Raw genomic sequence first — 16891 nt, forward strand, 5'->3', positions numbered from 1 at the left:
GTATTCAATTCCTCTTTCAGCTGGGGGGGGGGGCAGCCTCTCCTTTCTAACAAGATATTTTTGAGGACAGGTATGTTGGGAATAGAGGATCAATATATGCTGATTTTCGAAAGTTAACCAAGTCCTCAGATCCCAAATGTGGCATCTGTAGACAACAAGGTGCCCACGAGGTCTCCTTTGGCAGCTACTAATCTGACCTTCCTGGTTTTTACTGTGTTTTTTTTTTAATTACATAAGCAAAAATGAGAAACTGAAAGGCTGTGAAGTCCAGATTCTTCTTTGTTCTCCCACTCCCCAAAGCCCCTGGGCTTCAGTGGATACTGTAAGCCTTCATTGGACATGATGGATGGCTGAGATCCAGTGCTTTGTTTGAAGGGTGTCCAAATTGCAAGCAAAGGAATGAAAAGCTTCCTGTGGAGGGCAAGTTGGAAAATACAGTAGAGAGCATTCATATAAATCTATATTCTGTAAGTGGTGATGCCCTTTTGTGAGAGTGCCCATATTGTGTTCCAAAATGTACTCGCATTATGCAACACCTTACGTTCCAAAATTCTAAATGCACTCTATATCAGCCCCCAAAGGCTGAGGATTCCTGGCTTCTTTCGATTGTTATGTTTCATAATTTAAAGGGTTACTGAGAAGAGATGGAATTGCTGCCAGCAATGTACAGGCAGTTGGCTCGCATAAGTCAAACATACAGCTAAGATTGTGCATTTCTCTAGACAAGCAACATTTCCAATTATTATAATACGTGTTTATATCTTTATTTGGAATATCTAAACGGGGCAAGTGGAACGCTCAAGTGTTTTGAAAGATGTATGGCATGATGCAGTTTGTTGCCTAGGGTCCATTAAAAAATCTAAACACATAGGTTAACTGTGGAACACTATCATCAGACATGATTATAATTTTACAGGATTTTAAAAGGGGACTACAGAAATTCATGAAGATCAGGACTACTGACAACTACTTTTTTCTGATGGCTACTAGCGTTTCCTTAATTACAGGCAACAAACTGTAGATAACTGTTGTTGGGGAAAAGAAGAATAGGGCTATTATTGTGAATTTCCTGATTGTATTTGATCGGCCATCCTGGATTAGTTGGATTTTTCTTATGTTCTTAAGAAGGATAACTAGGTAACATGGATAGCAAGTGTAGTAGCATATAATCTGGGCATGATCTTGAACACACACAATAAACTGGTCTAAATTGGGATGGCCCTATCATTCCCTAACAGTTCCTCTAATCTCTTTAAGAATTACCGTGTTGGACAATACTGTATTATTAAGAAGCTGAAGAATTATTATACTTATTAAAATCTGTGAGATTATTTCAATATTGCATGATCTGACAGTAATTGAAAATAAGTGGAAGCTGTTACATTTTGTGACTGTTAGAAAAGTACTGATCACACACACACACACACACACACACACACACACACACGTAATATTTCCTGTGAGGATCAAATATTTTAATGATAGTCTCCAGTTTTTGGAAATCTGCGCCATCAGTTAGTCTTTAGTGTGCCTTTGGACTCTTGACGTTTATATGATTCCAGTTACAGATTGGCATACAATGTCCCCCTGCGGAATTTGAAAATTATTGGCCCTTTCTTTGTCAAAGGCTATTTGTCCCTAAGGATTATGAGTGATATTACACCATAGTTCCTGCTGGCTGAAAGCTTAATCTTGAGCTACACTTCACCAGACCTTGGCTCCCATATTTATTTATCTTCTGCAAAAAGAACATTGTCTTCCAGCCTTAGTTGTAGCACTGGAGATTCTAGTCACTGCCTACTGTGAGAGCACAGAAATGTGTCCGCTACCTCCCTTAAAAGTATTTGTCACTAAGACTTCCAGCAACATTGATATACTTTGACTAATTAAAAAGAGGATGTGAGGTTTTGCACCAGATTCTTGTTTGTAGTCTTAATCTCTCATTTCTAGAAAGTCAGATCTAAATAAAAAAAAGGAAACAAGTGATTGGATTTTCAGAGAGGAAGGCAGAAAGAATCTCTCATGTCTGAAACAATCAGTATAATGGCTAGAACAGTGGCCCCCAATCTTTCGGGCACCAGGGACCGGTTCCACGTGGAGAGGTTTTTTTTGTGGACCAGAGGGGGCGTGGTTTTGTGTGCTGCCTGCATCCTGCGGATAGGGCTTCACTTGTTTATGTGGCCCAGTTTCTGGCATGCCGTGGTCCAGTACCAGCCCAAAGACGGGGGGTTGGGGTCCCTTGGCCTAGAAGATGTATTATTTCATTTCAAGCTTCAACCAAGACTGTTTGATATGAAATCTGCTGTTTCCTTCACTTTGTCATCCCTATTTCTTTCCATTCATGTCATTATTTGTTCCTTCTACTTTTGCTTGTCGTTTAACAGTCTTATCTAGAAGACTTTTTTATTATTCATTGATATTAAACATCAATAATTATTAATATTTAGGAAGAAGTGAAGCAACCCAATGAGAAAACTACCCTTTTAGATATATACCTGTCTACACTGATAATGTTCAAATGATTCCTGCAATGTGTTTTATGTTACAATTTGTTTGGATTTTCAATAACCTGGATTTCTGGTCCATGATTAGGCATGTAAACTATTTTGCTCCATGTGCATAAAGTTCCCCTAACAATGCTGCTGAACATTTCCCCAAATAGGAATGTCTGACCATTCAAGCCTGCAAATAGATTGTTTAAATTCAGACTTCAGAAAACAGTAGATAGATCTTGGCAGTAGTGAGCATTAATAGGTCTTGCATTTGCGTCTGCTGCTCAAAATGTGAGATTGGATTCCCGAGAAGGAGGGAAGGAGTTCAAGGCAGCATAAATATTTTCTAGGCTGCTGCCTCACCCCACATGACCCCTGCTGATTTTGCTCTCCGTATTGATGGCTCAAAAATTAAAAAATGGTGTATTTCTCCATGTTGGCAATGTTAATGGAGCTGTCCATCCATATTATTAACACAACAAGGCATTTGGAATATCATAAAAGGGCAACCCATAACATTTAATTTATTTATGTTGCATTTGGACTATCAGCAAGAAGAATGTATAGGTAATTGGCCTCAAATGTCAAAATAGCTTGTTTAGCTATTGGACATGAGTTAGTTAGATTCCATTGACGTCTGATAATTACACAGACAACTGCTTGCTAGAAATAAGTCTTTGGCTCAATCCTTCCATTTTATCTGTTGTCTTTCTCTTCTTCTTCCCTCAACTTTGCCAACTACAGGTAGTTGTCAACTTAAAGCAGTTCATTTAGAGACCATTCAAAGTTACAATGGCACTGAAATCTCTCTCTCTCCCTCTCTCTGTATCTCTCCCCCTCTATCTTCCCCTCTCTCTCCTCTCTCTCTGTATCTCTCTCTCTCTCTCTCCCCAATCTTCTTTAATGATGCTTTCCAAAAGAAAAGAGAGTAGACTTAAGCCACATTAACTATGTCTTATTAGATGCTCAAATGAGATCTATGTCTTATTAATGGACATCCAGTTCTTAACAGAACATACTATCATCCTTTTGAAATATTGAGCCTGTTCTGTATTTATTTATTTTAAATACCTATGCCATACCCCCAGTGTTGTTACAACAACTGTAATAGTATGTGGGAATGGAGCTGGAAGACACAAGGAAGAGTAGAGTAGGCAATAGTCAGATAAAGGGCAGCTGAATCCACATAAAGAATAGGTATAGGTAAACATCTTAAAAGGGATCATCCCTAGTTTCTTCATCTGGAAAGGTGAAGGGAGAGACATCTACTTTCAGACTTGCAAGATTGTTTAATCTACCGTAATGATAGAGCTAGTACTTCTGGATGTGCTTGTTGTCTGGACTACCTTGTAAGGTGGACAGCCACTTACACAATTCAAATCAAATCAAAATCTGGTTAAGATGCTGGATTTGGACCAGGAAAAGCTGAAGCGGGGAAACCCAGTTCAACCTCCTGTTTGGGCATTGAGTTTATTGAGTGTCTCAATCCAATTTCCTTGGTGGTAGAGTTGCAATCAATCAGTTAAAGTTAGTGTTGGCTTCACAACATTTTGGTGCTCTTTACTAGGAATTACTAGGATTTTATTCTAACCAAAATTCATAGGATTATATCATAAACAAGTGCCAATTTATCATGTTATCTTGCTTTAGGGCAAAATTGGAATACCTGATGTGATTGTTTGATAACAATTCAGTTGATATCAAGATGCTAATCATGTCTAAGATAAATAACAAGGTTGATTGTTCTGTGCTCAGTACAGACAGTTTCCCTCTATTCTACTGATAAACAAATAATTCAACCTTGCGTGATCCATGTAAAATTAACCAAATATGATTACTATACATAAGGTAGTATAACTAGTTGTGAATAACATAATATATTGATATTAATTGCATTAATTGCAATGTCAGTTCTTTCTTTTATTTCTTTCAGTCTCATGGTTTTAATCTCTTTATTTCAGATTCTTAACCTGAACAGAAGATATTTGCTCCTGTGCTGTGGATGTTAAGCCTTGTGTATGGCGCGGTTAAAGTTACAACCTGTCACCTCAGCCTTCCTCCGGTTTGGGCTTTTTATGTTTGTCCTATTTTTACATGGTCTACAAGTAGATGCTGGCACAGGGACAGATTCACCAAACATAGGACATAACAACTCGTGCTCCGGTTCTTCTGAGTGCAAGGAGGGTGTTATCTTGCCAATATGGTACCCAGAAAACCCATCCTTGGGGGACAAAATTGCCAGAGTTATTGTTTATTTTGTGGCACTCATATATATGTTTCTTGGAGTTTCTATCATTGCCGACCGTTTCATGGCTTCCATAGAAGTCATTACATCTCAAGAGAAAGAGATTACAGTCAGGAAACCCAACGGAGAAGCCATCACCACCACCATCCGAATATGGAATGAAACGGTGTCCAATTTGACCCTCATGGCTCTTGGTTCCTCTGCCCCGGAGATCCTTTTGTCATTGATAGAGGTATGTGGTCATGGATTCATTGCTGGTGAGCTGGGCCCTTCCACCATCGTGGGTAGTGCAGCTTTCAATATGTTTATCATCATCGCCATCTGTGTGTATGTCATTCCTGATGGGGAGACGAGGAAGATAAAACATTTGAGAGTTTTCTTTGTCACGGCTGCTTGGAGCATTTTTGCCTATATCTGGTTATACATGATCCTTGCGGTCTTTTCTCCCGGCGTGGTTCAGGTATGGGAAGGCTTGCTCACTCTGTTTTTCTTCCCTGTTTGTGTCATCCTGGCTTGGATTGCAGACAGAAGGCTGTTTCTCTATAAATATATGCACAAAAAGTACCGTACTGACAAACACAGGGGTATTATCATTGAGACAGAAGGGGATCACCCCAAAGGGATTGAAATGGATGGTAAGATGATGAACTCCCATTTTTTAGATGGAAATCTAGTGCCTATGGAGGGGAAAGAGGTGGATGAGTCTCGCAAAGATATGATCCGGATCCTCAAGGACCTGAAACAAAAGCACCCAGAAAAAGACTTAGATCAGCTGGTAGAAATGGCCAACTACTATGCTTTATCCCACCAGCAAAAAAGCAGAGCGTTCTATCGGATTCAAGCTACCAGGATGATGACTGGAGCAGGAAATATTCTCAAAAAGCATGCAGCTGAGCAAGCCAAGAGGAGTACTAGCTTGCATGAAGTACGGCCAGAGGAGCCAGAAGAATTCATCTCCAAAATTTATTTTGATCCTTGCTCCTATCAGTGTCTTGAGAACTGTGGTGCTGTCCTCCTAACTGTTGTCCGGAGAGGAGGTGATGTCTCCAAGACCATACATGTGGATTACAAAACAGAAGATGGCTCTGCTAATGCTGGGGCTGACTACGAATTTACAGAAGGGACAGTTGTTTTGAAGTCTGGGGAGACCCAGAAAGAGTTCTCCATAGGGATCATTGATGATGATATCTTTGAAGAGGATGAGCACTTTTTCGTGCGTCTTAGCAACCTACGGGTGATTGATGCAGAGGAACCCCCTGAACTCAACAAACTGCCATATCCCAAGGCCATACTGGTCTCACCTTGTGTGGCTACTGTGACTATCTTAGATGATGACCATGCAGGCATCTTCACCTTCGAGTGTGATGTGATACATATCAGTGAGAGCATTGGTGTGATGGAGGTGAAAGTTCTTAGAACATCTGGTGCACGGGGTACAGTCATTGTCCCCTTTAGAACAGTTGAAGGAACAGCAAAAGGAGGTGGAGAAGATTTTGAAGACAGTTATGGAGAACTGGAATTCAAGAATGATGAAACTCTGTAAGTAACTAATTTTCTTTATTTTAATAGTCATCTGAATTTAACCCTACAATTTTCATCCATCACAGGTAAACATGGGCAACATGGACTGTCCTCTCCTCTCCTCTAGTTTCCATACTTCCCTTCCCTTCACAAGAACCTTGTAGCAGGATCTAGTTCCTTCTCTTTTTAAGAGATGAATTAATGGATATATAGAAGCTTTTTGATGGTCTCAATAGCCTAACAGTTACCTAATATTTATTTTAAAGAATCAGCCAAGATTCAATACTAAAATACTTCAAAACTTAAGCCGATAAAATCTTGATCATGTTAGCTGCAAGTACTTAATGAATTGAATTATCCTTGGCAGTCAGAACCTTAAATTACCAAGTTAATCTTACATTCCCCAATTTGCCGCCTTCCAGATAGGCTAGATTTCTTCTCCTGTGGATTATGCTGTCTGGGAATTATGAAATTTAAAATCCAACACATCCAGAGGGCATCTGGTTGGGGAAGGCTGCTCTCATCAATGAGCTATTCTTCTCATGAACCAAATTAATAATTTCTTTTTTAAAAAAAAAGCAATAATAGTTCTATATTGTTGATTACTTTGAGAAGAATCTTTCAGTTTTCAAGAACGGACTCAAATAATTTTCATATAGCAAATTAGTTTTTACTATAATGGGTTTCTGTATTGCTAAATAATGATACAGTATACTATATTACTATATTAATCTCTGACATAGCAGATTCTGTAAACAAATTCCTCCATTAGCAAAGTCTGCTTGAACATTAATAACAAACATTCACAAGACAGAATTTGGTTACATGCTCCTTTTCTATTGCCACTTTCTTTTGATTCAAAAGGTTTTCATTTAAACGTGGAAGAGGGAAGAATTAATATGCCTCCAATGTAATCATCTCTTTCAGGAAAGCCTTAATAATAGTCTTTTACAACATAACAATCCACTCCATGGATGTGTTTTCCTCTGTGCATCTCTACAGTTTATTCCAGTTGATGTCACTGTGAGATTCTGTTATGGAATGCAAGCAAATTAGCATCCTGTCCCCACCTTGCTCAGGAAAAAGCAGATAGTCTAATGATTTTACATGACTAGTAAAAAACAAAAGTAGGACATTATATCTGCCTTTAATTTGAGAGAACTCTTGCCAGTTAGTGTGGAATGACCAAACGGAGATAAAACTGATTAACATTGTGACTTGATTTAATGCATCGCCTATGCTCCGGTAAGCAAAGGTCTAAAGCACTTATAGAAACAATAATGTGGCATTTAAAAAATCTTGCCCACTGACATCATAGCAAATTACATCACACATGCTCACTGCATTTTCACAGTTAATTACCTTAATTACCCGACCCTAATTTTCTGTTCCTTCAGGGGGAGATTCTGCATGTTGTGCTACATCAGATGTGTCAAATAGTTGCTGGTTTGTCAGAGAAACACCAGATTATTCAGACCAAGGAGTTCTACTTGCAAGTGGCTTTCACATAATGGTTCGTTAGTCTTTCCCATATTGATTAGGCTTCTGCAGATGCTCAGCTCGTTCACAAGAGGATTCAAAACTACTTGGATAGAAGGGTGGGCCTTCAGGCCTGGCCTCTAGGCTGCGGTCCACTCCTGGTATTTTAAATATGATCAAAAAGTGTGAGAGAGAGCTTCTGTTTCAGTGTACAGGTAGTCCTCAACTTACGACCACAATTGAGCTCAAAATTTAGGTCATTAAGTGAAAAATGTGTTAAGTGAGTTTTGCCCCATTATATGATTTTTCTTGTCACAGTTGTTGAGTGAGTAACATGGTTGTTAAGTGAATCTGGCTTCCCCCCCATTGACTTTGCTTGTCAGAAGGTCGCAAAAGGCAAATCACATGAACCCGGTACATCGCAACCATCATAAATGTGAGCCAGTTGTCAATCATCTGAATGTAAATCATGTAACCATGGGGATGCTGTAACGATCATAACTGTGAAAAATGGTCACAAGTCACTGTTCTGACTTCAAACAGTCACTAAATGAACTGTTGTAAGTCGAGGACTACCTGTAGTCAGGTTATTGGCTTAGCTGAGTTGTGTTCCAGCAAACATTAACATAAGTCCTTTAAAGCAGGGGTCTCCAACCTTGGCAACTTTAAGCCTGGCGGACTTCAATTCCCAGAAATCCCCAGCCAAGGTTAGAGACCCCTGCTTTAAACCACTGTGCTCAGCTAAGCGATGATGAATTTTTGTGTACACCCAACATACTCACAGTGAACATCGGCAGGGAGTATCATGTTCGTACTTTCACATTTCACAGTTGTACAAAAGATGTGCCAGGCAGTAGATTTTGGCCTCCTTGGGGATATATTTATTTATTTAAGCACCAGTTCTTCACAAGCCATTGCCCAGAGATGATTGCAGTGGAGGCATTTTCTTAACCTATAAGTGGCAATGGAAAGGAATCTCATTAAAACATTGAAGGAGATAAAACAATTTTGATTCTTTAAGATATAAGGGGGGGAGGGGGGAATCTCTGAAGCAAAATTTTGAAGGAAGTTGATCCTGCCACAGTTCTTACTTATTGCTTCTGTAACTCTTGTATGGTCAAAGTTTCCTCACCTACATTTGGGCCGGAAAAATATACTGTTGGCATATAACTGGTCGAGATGATTTTCTTTGAACACATTGTGATTTCATTGGGAATCTAATGTTTATAAATTACTGCTTAATCCTGCAGGTAATGTAGATTCCATTTTTACTTGCTTCTCCCAACAGAGCTGACAATCTGCTGGTTTTTTGCATGTTTTCAGCTTCGCCTCTGTAAAATCCCTCCTGGATTCTATAGGTGTTTGGGGAATTTGTGTATTGCATCTTCATCCTAAAGCTTTAGGTCAGAAAAAATTAAATACAATAACATGAGTCGAATTGTAAACATAGAGTGAGATTCAAGAATGACTTCAAAAGCACCATGCATAGAAAAAAAAATTCGGTTTGCCACTAGAAAAGGCAGAGCATTGGTGTCAGTAGAGGGTGTTTCAAATATGGAATTCCACCACTGAGTAGACCATTTGCAAATGGTACCTGGATCAGCTCTGGTCATAGACTGGAAGCCAACATTTCATCAATCTTCTTACAGGTTAGGAGCCTAGAAAAATTACCCCCATCTAAATTCTGCTGATAGCACTTCTGTAGCACTACTACCTATAGCAGTTAGTGATCAATATTTAGTATCCATAGATTTATTTATTTATTTAGGTACTCTGGAGCCTTCTTTCCCATGAGTCTGCCTCCCATTAATATGTGCTTCAGATCTTCACTCAAATATTTCACTGGAAGCTTTTTTCTTCTTCTTCCTGTTGTCCTTTTTTTACTTGAGTTTCAAACAGCAATTTTCAACCCCCCCCCCCCTTTACTGCCACTAAGATTCAGCACAGCAGTAATTCATGTTTGTTCTCAAGGCTTTAATAGGAACGGCAGCAGAATCAAGCCCATAGGCTTCGGAAGGGTTTTGTTTTGTTTGTTTGTTTTTGTCTTTATTTTTTTTAATCATCTAATGTTCTCAGAGCTGATTCTTTTAATACTTAGTAGTGCAACACTGGCTGGTATATACAGCTGTAGTGCCTTAAAATCTATCAAGTAAGTTTCATTTATTTTAGTGCAAGTTTTTTTCAAATTCAAGGGACTTTGGAGCACATATATCCCTAACCCTTTTAACCTGGGTTTTAAACTGATATGGAAAAAGAAACCTGGAGCGGATCCATATATATATATATATATGTTTTCGTAGATTTTCACGGGTGTAGGTATGCTGGTTTTGTTGTATTCGGGTCTTTTCCCGTGTAAGGTTGAGATTGTCTTTGCAACGTTTCAGCAGGATCTCACCTGCCATCTTCAAGCGTGGGCTTAAAAGCGTGGGCTATTTTAAGCCCACGCTTGAAGATGGCAGGTGAGATCCTGCCGAAACGTTGCAAAGACAATCTCAATGGACATGAACAAGGAATGAGTACAAGTAAATGGGGATAGTAGGACAGGACAGTAAGCGCAATGGTGCACTTATGCATGCCTCCTTTTATGGACCTCTTAGGAATAGGGTGAGGTCAGGGTTAGGGTTACCCATTTGGCATGCCAAGCCAAATCTTCTCTTCAGTATTTCCCTCATTTTCAGTTGTTTTATGCCTGGTTGGATGCATTGATTTCACTGAGGATTTTGCTATTGTGTTCACATCTGTGCCTTCACAGACAGAGATGTGCTTTTTTAAAAAAATTGTTTATGGGGAAAGTGGAAGTATAGGTCAATTCCTGGCCCTACCATCCTTACTAAAAGTGTGCATTTGTAAAAGCAGGTCTGCTGACGTAGGCTTTGTATGCAGTTTAGAATTTGTGCAAGCTACCAAATTGTGTAGGAGGTTGGTAGGTTGGTGATAGAGGTGTAAAAGTTGAGTGAGGTCTCAATTTTCCTCTGCTTGTATGGGGTTTATTTTATTGGTTTTATTGGTTGGGTGCATTGTCTACATAGTGAGATAATGTTATAGCTCTAGTAATTTTATAACATTAGCTTTCAAATTAAGTACGCAGTATGTCCTTGGCTTTGCCAATAAAATTCATGGTTCCATTACAAGAGTAGTATTAGAGTTTAATATTAAGAATCACTCTTCAGCATTAAACTTGGAGACAGGTTGGCTATTAGCCCAGTGAATGAAATGACCATCAGTAATCTTTTGCATGAAGTCTATTATTATTTCTTAATAAATGTATATTCAAAGCTGTAGACTAAAAGGCCAACTTAGATAGTTGATACCACGGTCTCTAACAGTTTTCTTCCATCGGCCAGCCAGATCAGACCCTTGATTTACTGAGAAGCTGAGAGTGATAAACAACTGATGCAAGTAGAGAAATCTTAGAATGAAAATTGAGCATGGATTAGGGCTGATGCGTGTGGGAGAAGGCAGTGGAAAGTACTTACTTCTCAACCTCCACTGATAGGCAGAAAATAACTTTTCTGCACTGCTTTAACCTCCTTTATTCATAGGGGAAACCAGAAAGTCAGTGCTATCAGCAACCTAGTATAATTCTAAATCTGTCAATTCTAATATTGGGATAGGTCACACTGATATTGTCTGTGTATATTTAATTTGATGATGATGATGATGATGATGATGATGATGATGATGATATCCATTCAGTTGTGCCTGACTCTTGGCAATTCTATAGACTGGGCCTCTCCACATCTTCTGATTTTGCATTACTTCTTGAGTTTTTCTGTGCTTTGGCTTGTGTCAGCTTTGATGGAGTATTTATTTTGTTTTGTTTTATTATTATTTTATTTTATTTGTTATTAGCGTTAATTAGCTGTCCATCTCCCTAAATATGAGACTGAATGGCATAAATGCCATAGCCTAAACAATATCACAACTATTTAAACTATTGAAATTGTGACAATTTGAAGATAAATATTTAAATGAATATATTTCCAATATTGAGATGAATGGATAATTGGAACAAGGTACATTTTACACAGGGTATGTTAAAAAGCACTGATATTTTAGACAGAGTCACAAATGTCTCTCTTGTAATGTTTTGATACTGAGAAAGCTGTCTAATATCAAGGGGGAAGTTTTATTATTGGCTTGACATTCTCCTAGCTGGATGTGTTCCAAAGTTGTACATCTGATATGCTTTCTTCTTTTCTTAGGAGATAATCTCTGTAAAAATACCTATTCCCTTCATTTGATTTTCACTGTATATTTGCTGCATAGAACTATGATTATTAATTGGCTGCAAGGAGTTGAAGAGAAAATTGCGATGATAAAGATTGAATTCTTCTTTACAACAGGTCTTCAAATTGGCTGGTTGGTCATCTGTCAGAGATGTCCCTGCACTGACCAATGGGTTAGACTAGATCACCTCTATGATTTATGTTTCTATGACCTTATTTCTTTTTATTTAGGTACCTGTTAATTACATTCCTGCTTTTCTTCCCAGAGCTTTAAATGGCATTCATAATTCTCTTGTATGAACTTTATCCTCATAAAAAAATTGTGAGGTGGGCTAATTTGAAAGATAGTGATAGAACCAAAGTGACTTAAGGGTGACTGGATCCCTAGGTTAGACTGTTAATTGCTGCACTTATATAGATTGCGTAGGGTTGGAGCATATGGTGGATGGCTTGCAAGGAAACGAGGAGATATTTTCAGAATTTGTAAACTCAGCCTATTGAAATTAGACGCACTGACAGTTTTTAAAAGCAGAGACATGCTGATCTGTTCTGTGACCTCTTATAGCCTTTATGATGGTGGCTGATGAAAAGAACATGGAATGAAGAATAGTGTATGGATGGATCTGTGATATCTTCAATTCAAGGCAACTCCCATACAATCTGTGATCTGAATGAAATATGTCAGCAGAGGATATGTGAGGAGCATTCTTAGCATTAAAAGACCTTGGTGGGAAGGCTGTGAGATTAATGCTCATGGGGAGGACATGAATTTACGTAACCATAGACAAAGCAGCTGACATGCCATTTTTGACACAGACTAAACAACTAGTTTGTGACTGGTGGTGTTTCAGTTACTCTTCACTGTGGTATGAAATAATATTGCTGTTTGGTGTACCTTAGCAATGTGTGTGCTTCCTTCAGCTATTTTAGAAGTGTGGGCAAAAGTATTTTCTCTGACTTCTTTCTGTTGTCAGGAAAGTTTAATTTTGCTTTGTAATCTTAGGGTTAGAAGGTTTTCCCTCCTCAGTTGAAACGTTCTTGACACCTCTGAGTCTTGCAGTAGAATGAGAATGTACAGTATATAGTAGGTCTAACTTAGCTTCCACTAGTGGTGTTGCTGGCCATTTGTTTTATCAAATCTGCAGGCATCTTCCATTTTTGATCAGAACTTGACAGCACATGTTTGTCCTTGTGAATCCTTCTGTTCATTTTGATCTGCAGAAGAACATTCATTAAGGCTTTATGTCAATTGAATAGAAGGATTTCATGACAGTGATTCTTAAATTGCAGTTGTATAACCTAATCGTAATCATCTCAATTAGATATTGCTGCAGATTTCGGGACAGCAACAGAATAAAGGGCTTTTTAAAAATCCCCCTGCCTTTCAATTAGACTTCTGTGATTAATATACATGCTTACACATTATCTCTCTGCATGTATGAGGGTGGTAGTAAAGGGTTTCCTTAATCCTATTGAAATATCAACATGCATATATGAGACACTCATTTCTTAAAATGCATAAATCTGCTAAGATTAAATAATTCAAAAGGCCTCGTTGAACTTCCCAGTAGAATACTTTATAGCAGGGATCAAGGACCTTTTTGAGTAATGAATACATTTAAAATCTTGAGATCTTGCTCAATTGGCTCAATTTGCCAACTGGCTGTTTAGGAAGATTTGCCCATCTACAAAATGACTGCTATGAGGAACATTAGTTAAAGCAGAATGCTATCTGCCATTAGCTCTAGCCTCCTGCTCTCACCAGGATGTGGTCACATGTGTAAATGAACAGTGCCCACTTCCCCAAACCACACAGACTGTGGTTTCAAAAGCCCCTGGGAAATCAAGAAGTAACACCACTCCCATTCTGGCTCCACCAGTTAACCATCAGGAATAGTATAGACATAGAGCACAACTTGAATACAGTACTAGCTCTATCTTTATTGTATGGTTAGATTAACAGAATCTTGCAAGTCTGAAAGTGTGTCTCCCATCCTTACCTTCTACTCTCTGGAAAACTAGGGAGGGTCCATTCTAAAACACTTCCCATACTCCATCCCTATCTCCATAAGAACCGTGGTGGCACAGTGGTTAGAATGCAGTACTGCAGGTTACTTCTGCTGACTGCTGGTTGCCTGCAAGTACAAATCTCACCAGGCTCAAGGTTGATTCAGCCTTCCAGCCTTCCAAGGTGGGTAAAATGAGAGTCCAGATTGTTGGGGACGATATGCTGACTCTGTAAACCGCTTAGAGAGGGCTGTAAAGCACTGTTGAAGCAGTATATAAGTCTAAGTGCTATTGCTATCTTTTATATGATGATTATCCAATCTGAATTTCTTCCTCCTGTCTCCCAAGGTCATTTCTGCATGTCATTATACCACTCAGATTCATCCATTAGTGCAGTCAATACTGTCTCAATATTGTGCCTAAAAGCAATCCATTTTTTCCAGTGTCTTTTACAGCTTAACAGAACCACCTTTTCAGTAATCTTCCCTAAAAAAGTAAGGTTGGAGAGTGATTGTCCAGCAGTAAATTCTTGAAGATGGGGCACCCACAGATTTCAAGGCTGGCCCAACAATCCCTTTTCTCAAGGAGGATAACCCTACTTGCAGGGACCCAATCGCAGCAACCTTTGCAAACCATATTATTCTTTTTTTTATTACTGCAACTATGCTCTGATATCTTACTTGAATTTTGAACTTAACAAATGCACTTTTGGAATTATACTGCCCCCCCTCCTCTTCCCACTGCTCTAAAACTCTGAACATTTTGTTCTAGATTGCCCCATGAATAAGAACCCATCTAACATTTAAAATGGAGCTGGTCTCAATTAATTCATGTACCATAGAATTATAGGATTTTAAAAGGTCATTAAATCCAGTTCTCGTTCAGTGCTGAAGTCCAAATTAAGACCCCATAGACAGATGGTTGTTGACTCTCAGCGTAAACATATTCAGTGAACATGTTCACCATGATTCTCAGAAACCAGTTCCATGATAAAACTGCTGGTATTAAGATATTTTTTCTCTGTCGTTCAGCTAGAAAGTGCCTTCCTATAGACCTCTATTTGTTTTGGATAATAAAGACAAAGTATGGCATTCTTTTCTATGCCATCCCTGGAGTCACTCAAAGAATCATATTATATCTCCCTCAATAATCTTCTTTCAAGACTAAATATGTCTCAGTACTCCCTTCTTTCCTTCTAATACCTGATTTACAGTCCCTTGGTCATCTTTGCCATCTCCAAGTCTGTTTGAGTTTCTCTATATCCTTTTTAACATGCAATGTTTATAAGGGAATACAATTTTCAATATGAGGTCTATCCAGTGCAGAATAAAGAGGACCTATTATTTCCTGTGATTTGGCAACTATTTCTTTTAATGCACCCTAAAATTGCACTCACGGTTTTAGCAGCCATACGTCTGGGCTTATTGATATTCAACTCTACTATATGCAGATTCAGCACATTCAATACCTATTAATACTAAATGAAGTGTTCCCCTTTCTTTATCTCTGCATTTTATTTCTTTTTTTTCTAAATGAAGTCATTTGACATTTTTCTCTATTACATGTCATTATTTTATTTTCAGCCCGTTTCTTCATCAAGATCATTTTTAATTTTATTTCTGTCTTCTCAAATAATAGCTGCTCCACCCAGTTTTGCTTCATATGAAAATTTGCTCTGTGTTTTCCACTTTTGTGGAGAAAAGAGCTCAGTATTAATTTTCTGCCCTATGAGCATCTTAATTGCTTTGGAGCTAAAAAGGTGCTAAGCAAGCAATTTATCACTTATGCTTAAAGATTTCCTTTCCTTTAGTTTGCATATCGTTGCAAGTAGATCCATTTTAAAACGAGACGTTCATTTCGCTGATCCAAACCATTAATATAAAAAGATATTGAAGATTACCAAGACTTAATTCTATGGCACACATGATACGTCAGCCCAGTTTGAGGGGGGAAATGGAGAAACTCTTTGTATGTAAAGTCCTAAAGATAGCTGAGCATCACCATACCACCTAGTTTAAATTTCATTTGCTAAATGGAGCATGGGATAGCCTCTATTGGTGTAGTAGATGATTCCATTAGTGTAGAGGAAATAGTACTAGGTCTGTGATGGCAAACCTATGGCACTGTGCCAGAAGTGGCATGTAGAGCGCTGTTGCCCCAGGTCAGATCTCTGTGGCATTTCTTTCATGAGCTTCTATTTCCCTGCAAACAATGAAACAGAAACTCACAAAAGAAAAAGCACTGCTGGTGTTGGGATGCCTCACCTCCCACTGGTCAGCTCCCACTGGTCTTTGGGTCTCTGCTGTGCATGTGTGCATATCCATGCATGCACATATCCTTGCATGTGCATGCCCACACATGTACATGTTCGTGCATGCACATGTTCTTGTATGTCCGTGCATGCTCACTTCCACACAATCGCACATTCCCACGTGCACACCTTTCAGTTTGGGCATGTGTGTGTACAGTTTGCTGGAAAGCAGTAAAAAAACAAAAACCATCACAAATTGTGGTTACGTGACTGTGGGATGCAGTAGCTAGCTGTAAAGGTGAGCCAGGTGCCAAGCTTCCAAATAGGGTCATATGACTGTGGTGGCTGTAGTGCTGTAGATATAGAGCCCTTTTTGAATCCTTTGTAACTCCAAACACTTTTTAAATGACAAGTTCTAAGTCAAGAGTTACCTGTATCTGCACTGAGAAAATAATGTTAGGCTCCATAGGACTTTGATGCATGCCAATCCTTGCATGCACATTCCTGCTCCCTGCATAGGGCATAAATTTACTGTTTTTCTACAAAGCTATTTTCACAACATACTTATTTTCCAAGGAAGGAAGGTGGGAAGGAAGGAAGGAGACACCATGCTGGAATTTATCCCTCTACTACTTTTTTTTAAACAGTATCTTCTGCCTCCATTAAA

The 16891-nt window shown here is 38.8% G+C and overlaps 1 protein-coding gene across 1 annotated transcript in view; it reads left to right on the top strand.

The window, feature by feature from the left end:
• Positions 1-16891, top strand: part of SLC8A3 (solute carrier family 8 member A3) — a 251075-nt gene that overhangs the window by 40117 nt on the left and 194067 nt on the right. Inside the window, exon 2 of the mRNA XM_081937752.1 lies at positions 4454-6276. Coding sequence (XP_081793878.1) covers positions 4511-6276 — 1766 coding nt within the window. The 5' untranslated portion in view covers positions 4454-4510. The remainder of the gene's footprint in view (positions 1-4453; positions 6277-16891) is intronic.

Source organism: Natrix helvetica (genome assembly GCF_964273705.1).
Source record: "Natrix helvetica genome assembly, chromosome: 1".
NCBI classification, from domain to species: Eukaryota; Metazoa; Chordata; class Lepidosauria; order Squamata; family Natricidae; genus Natrix; species Natrix helvetica.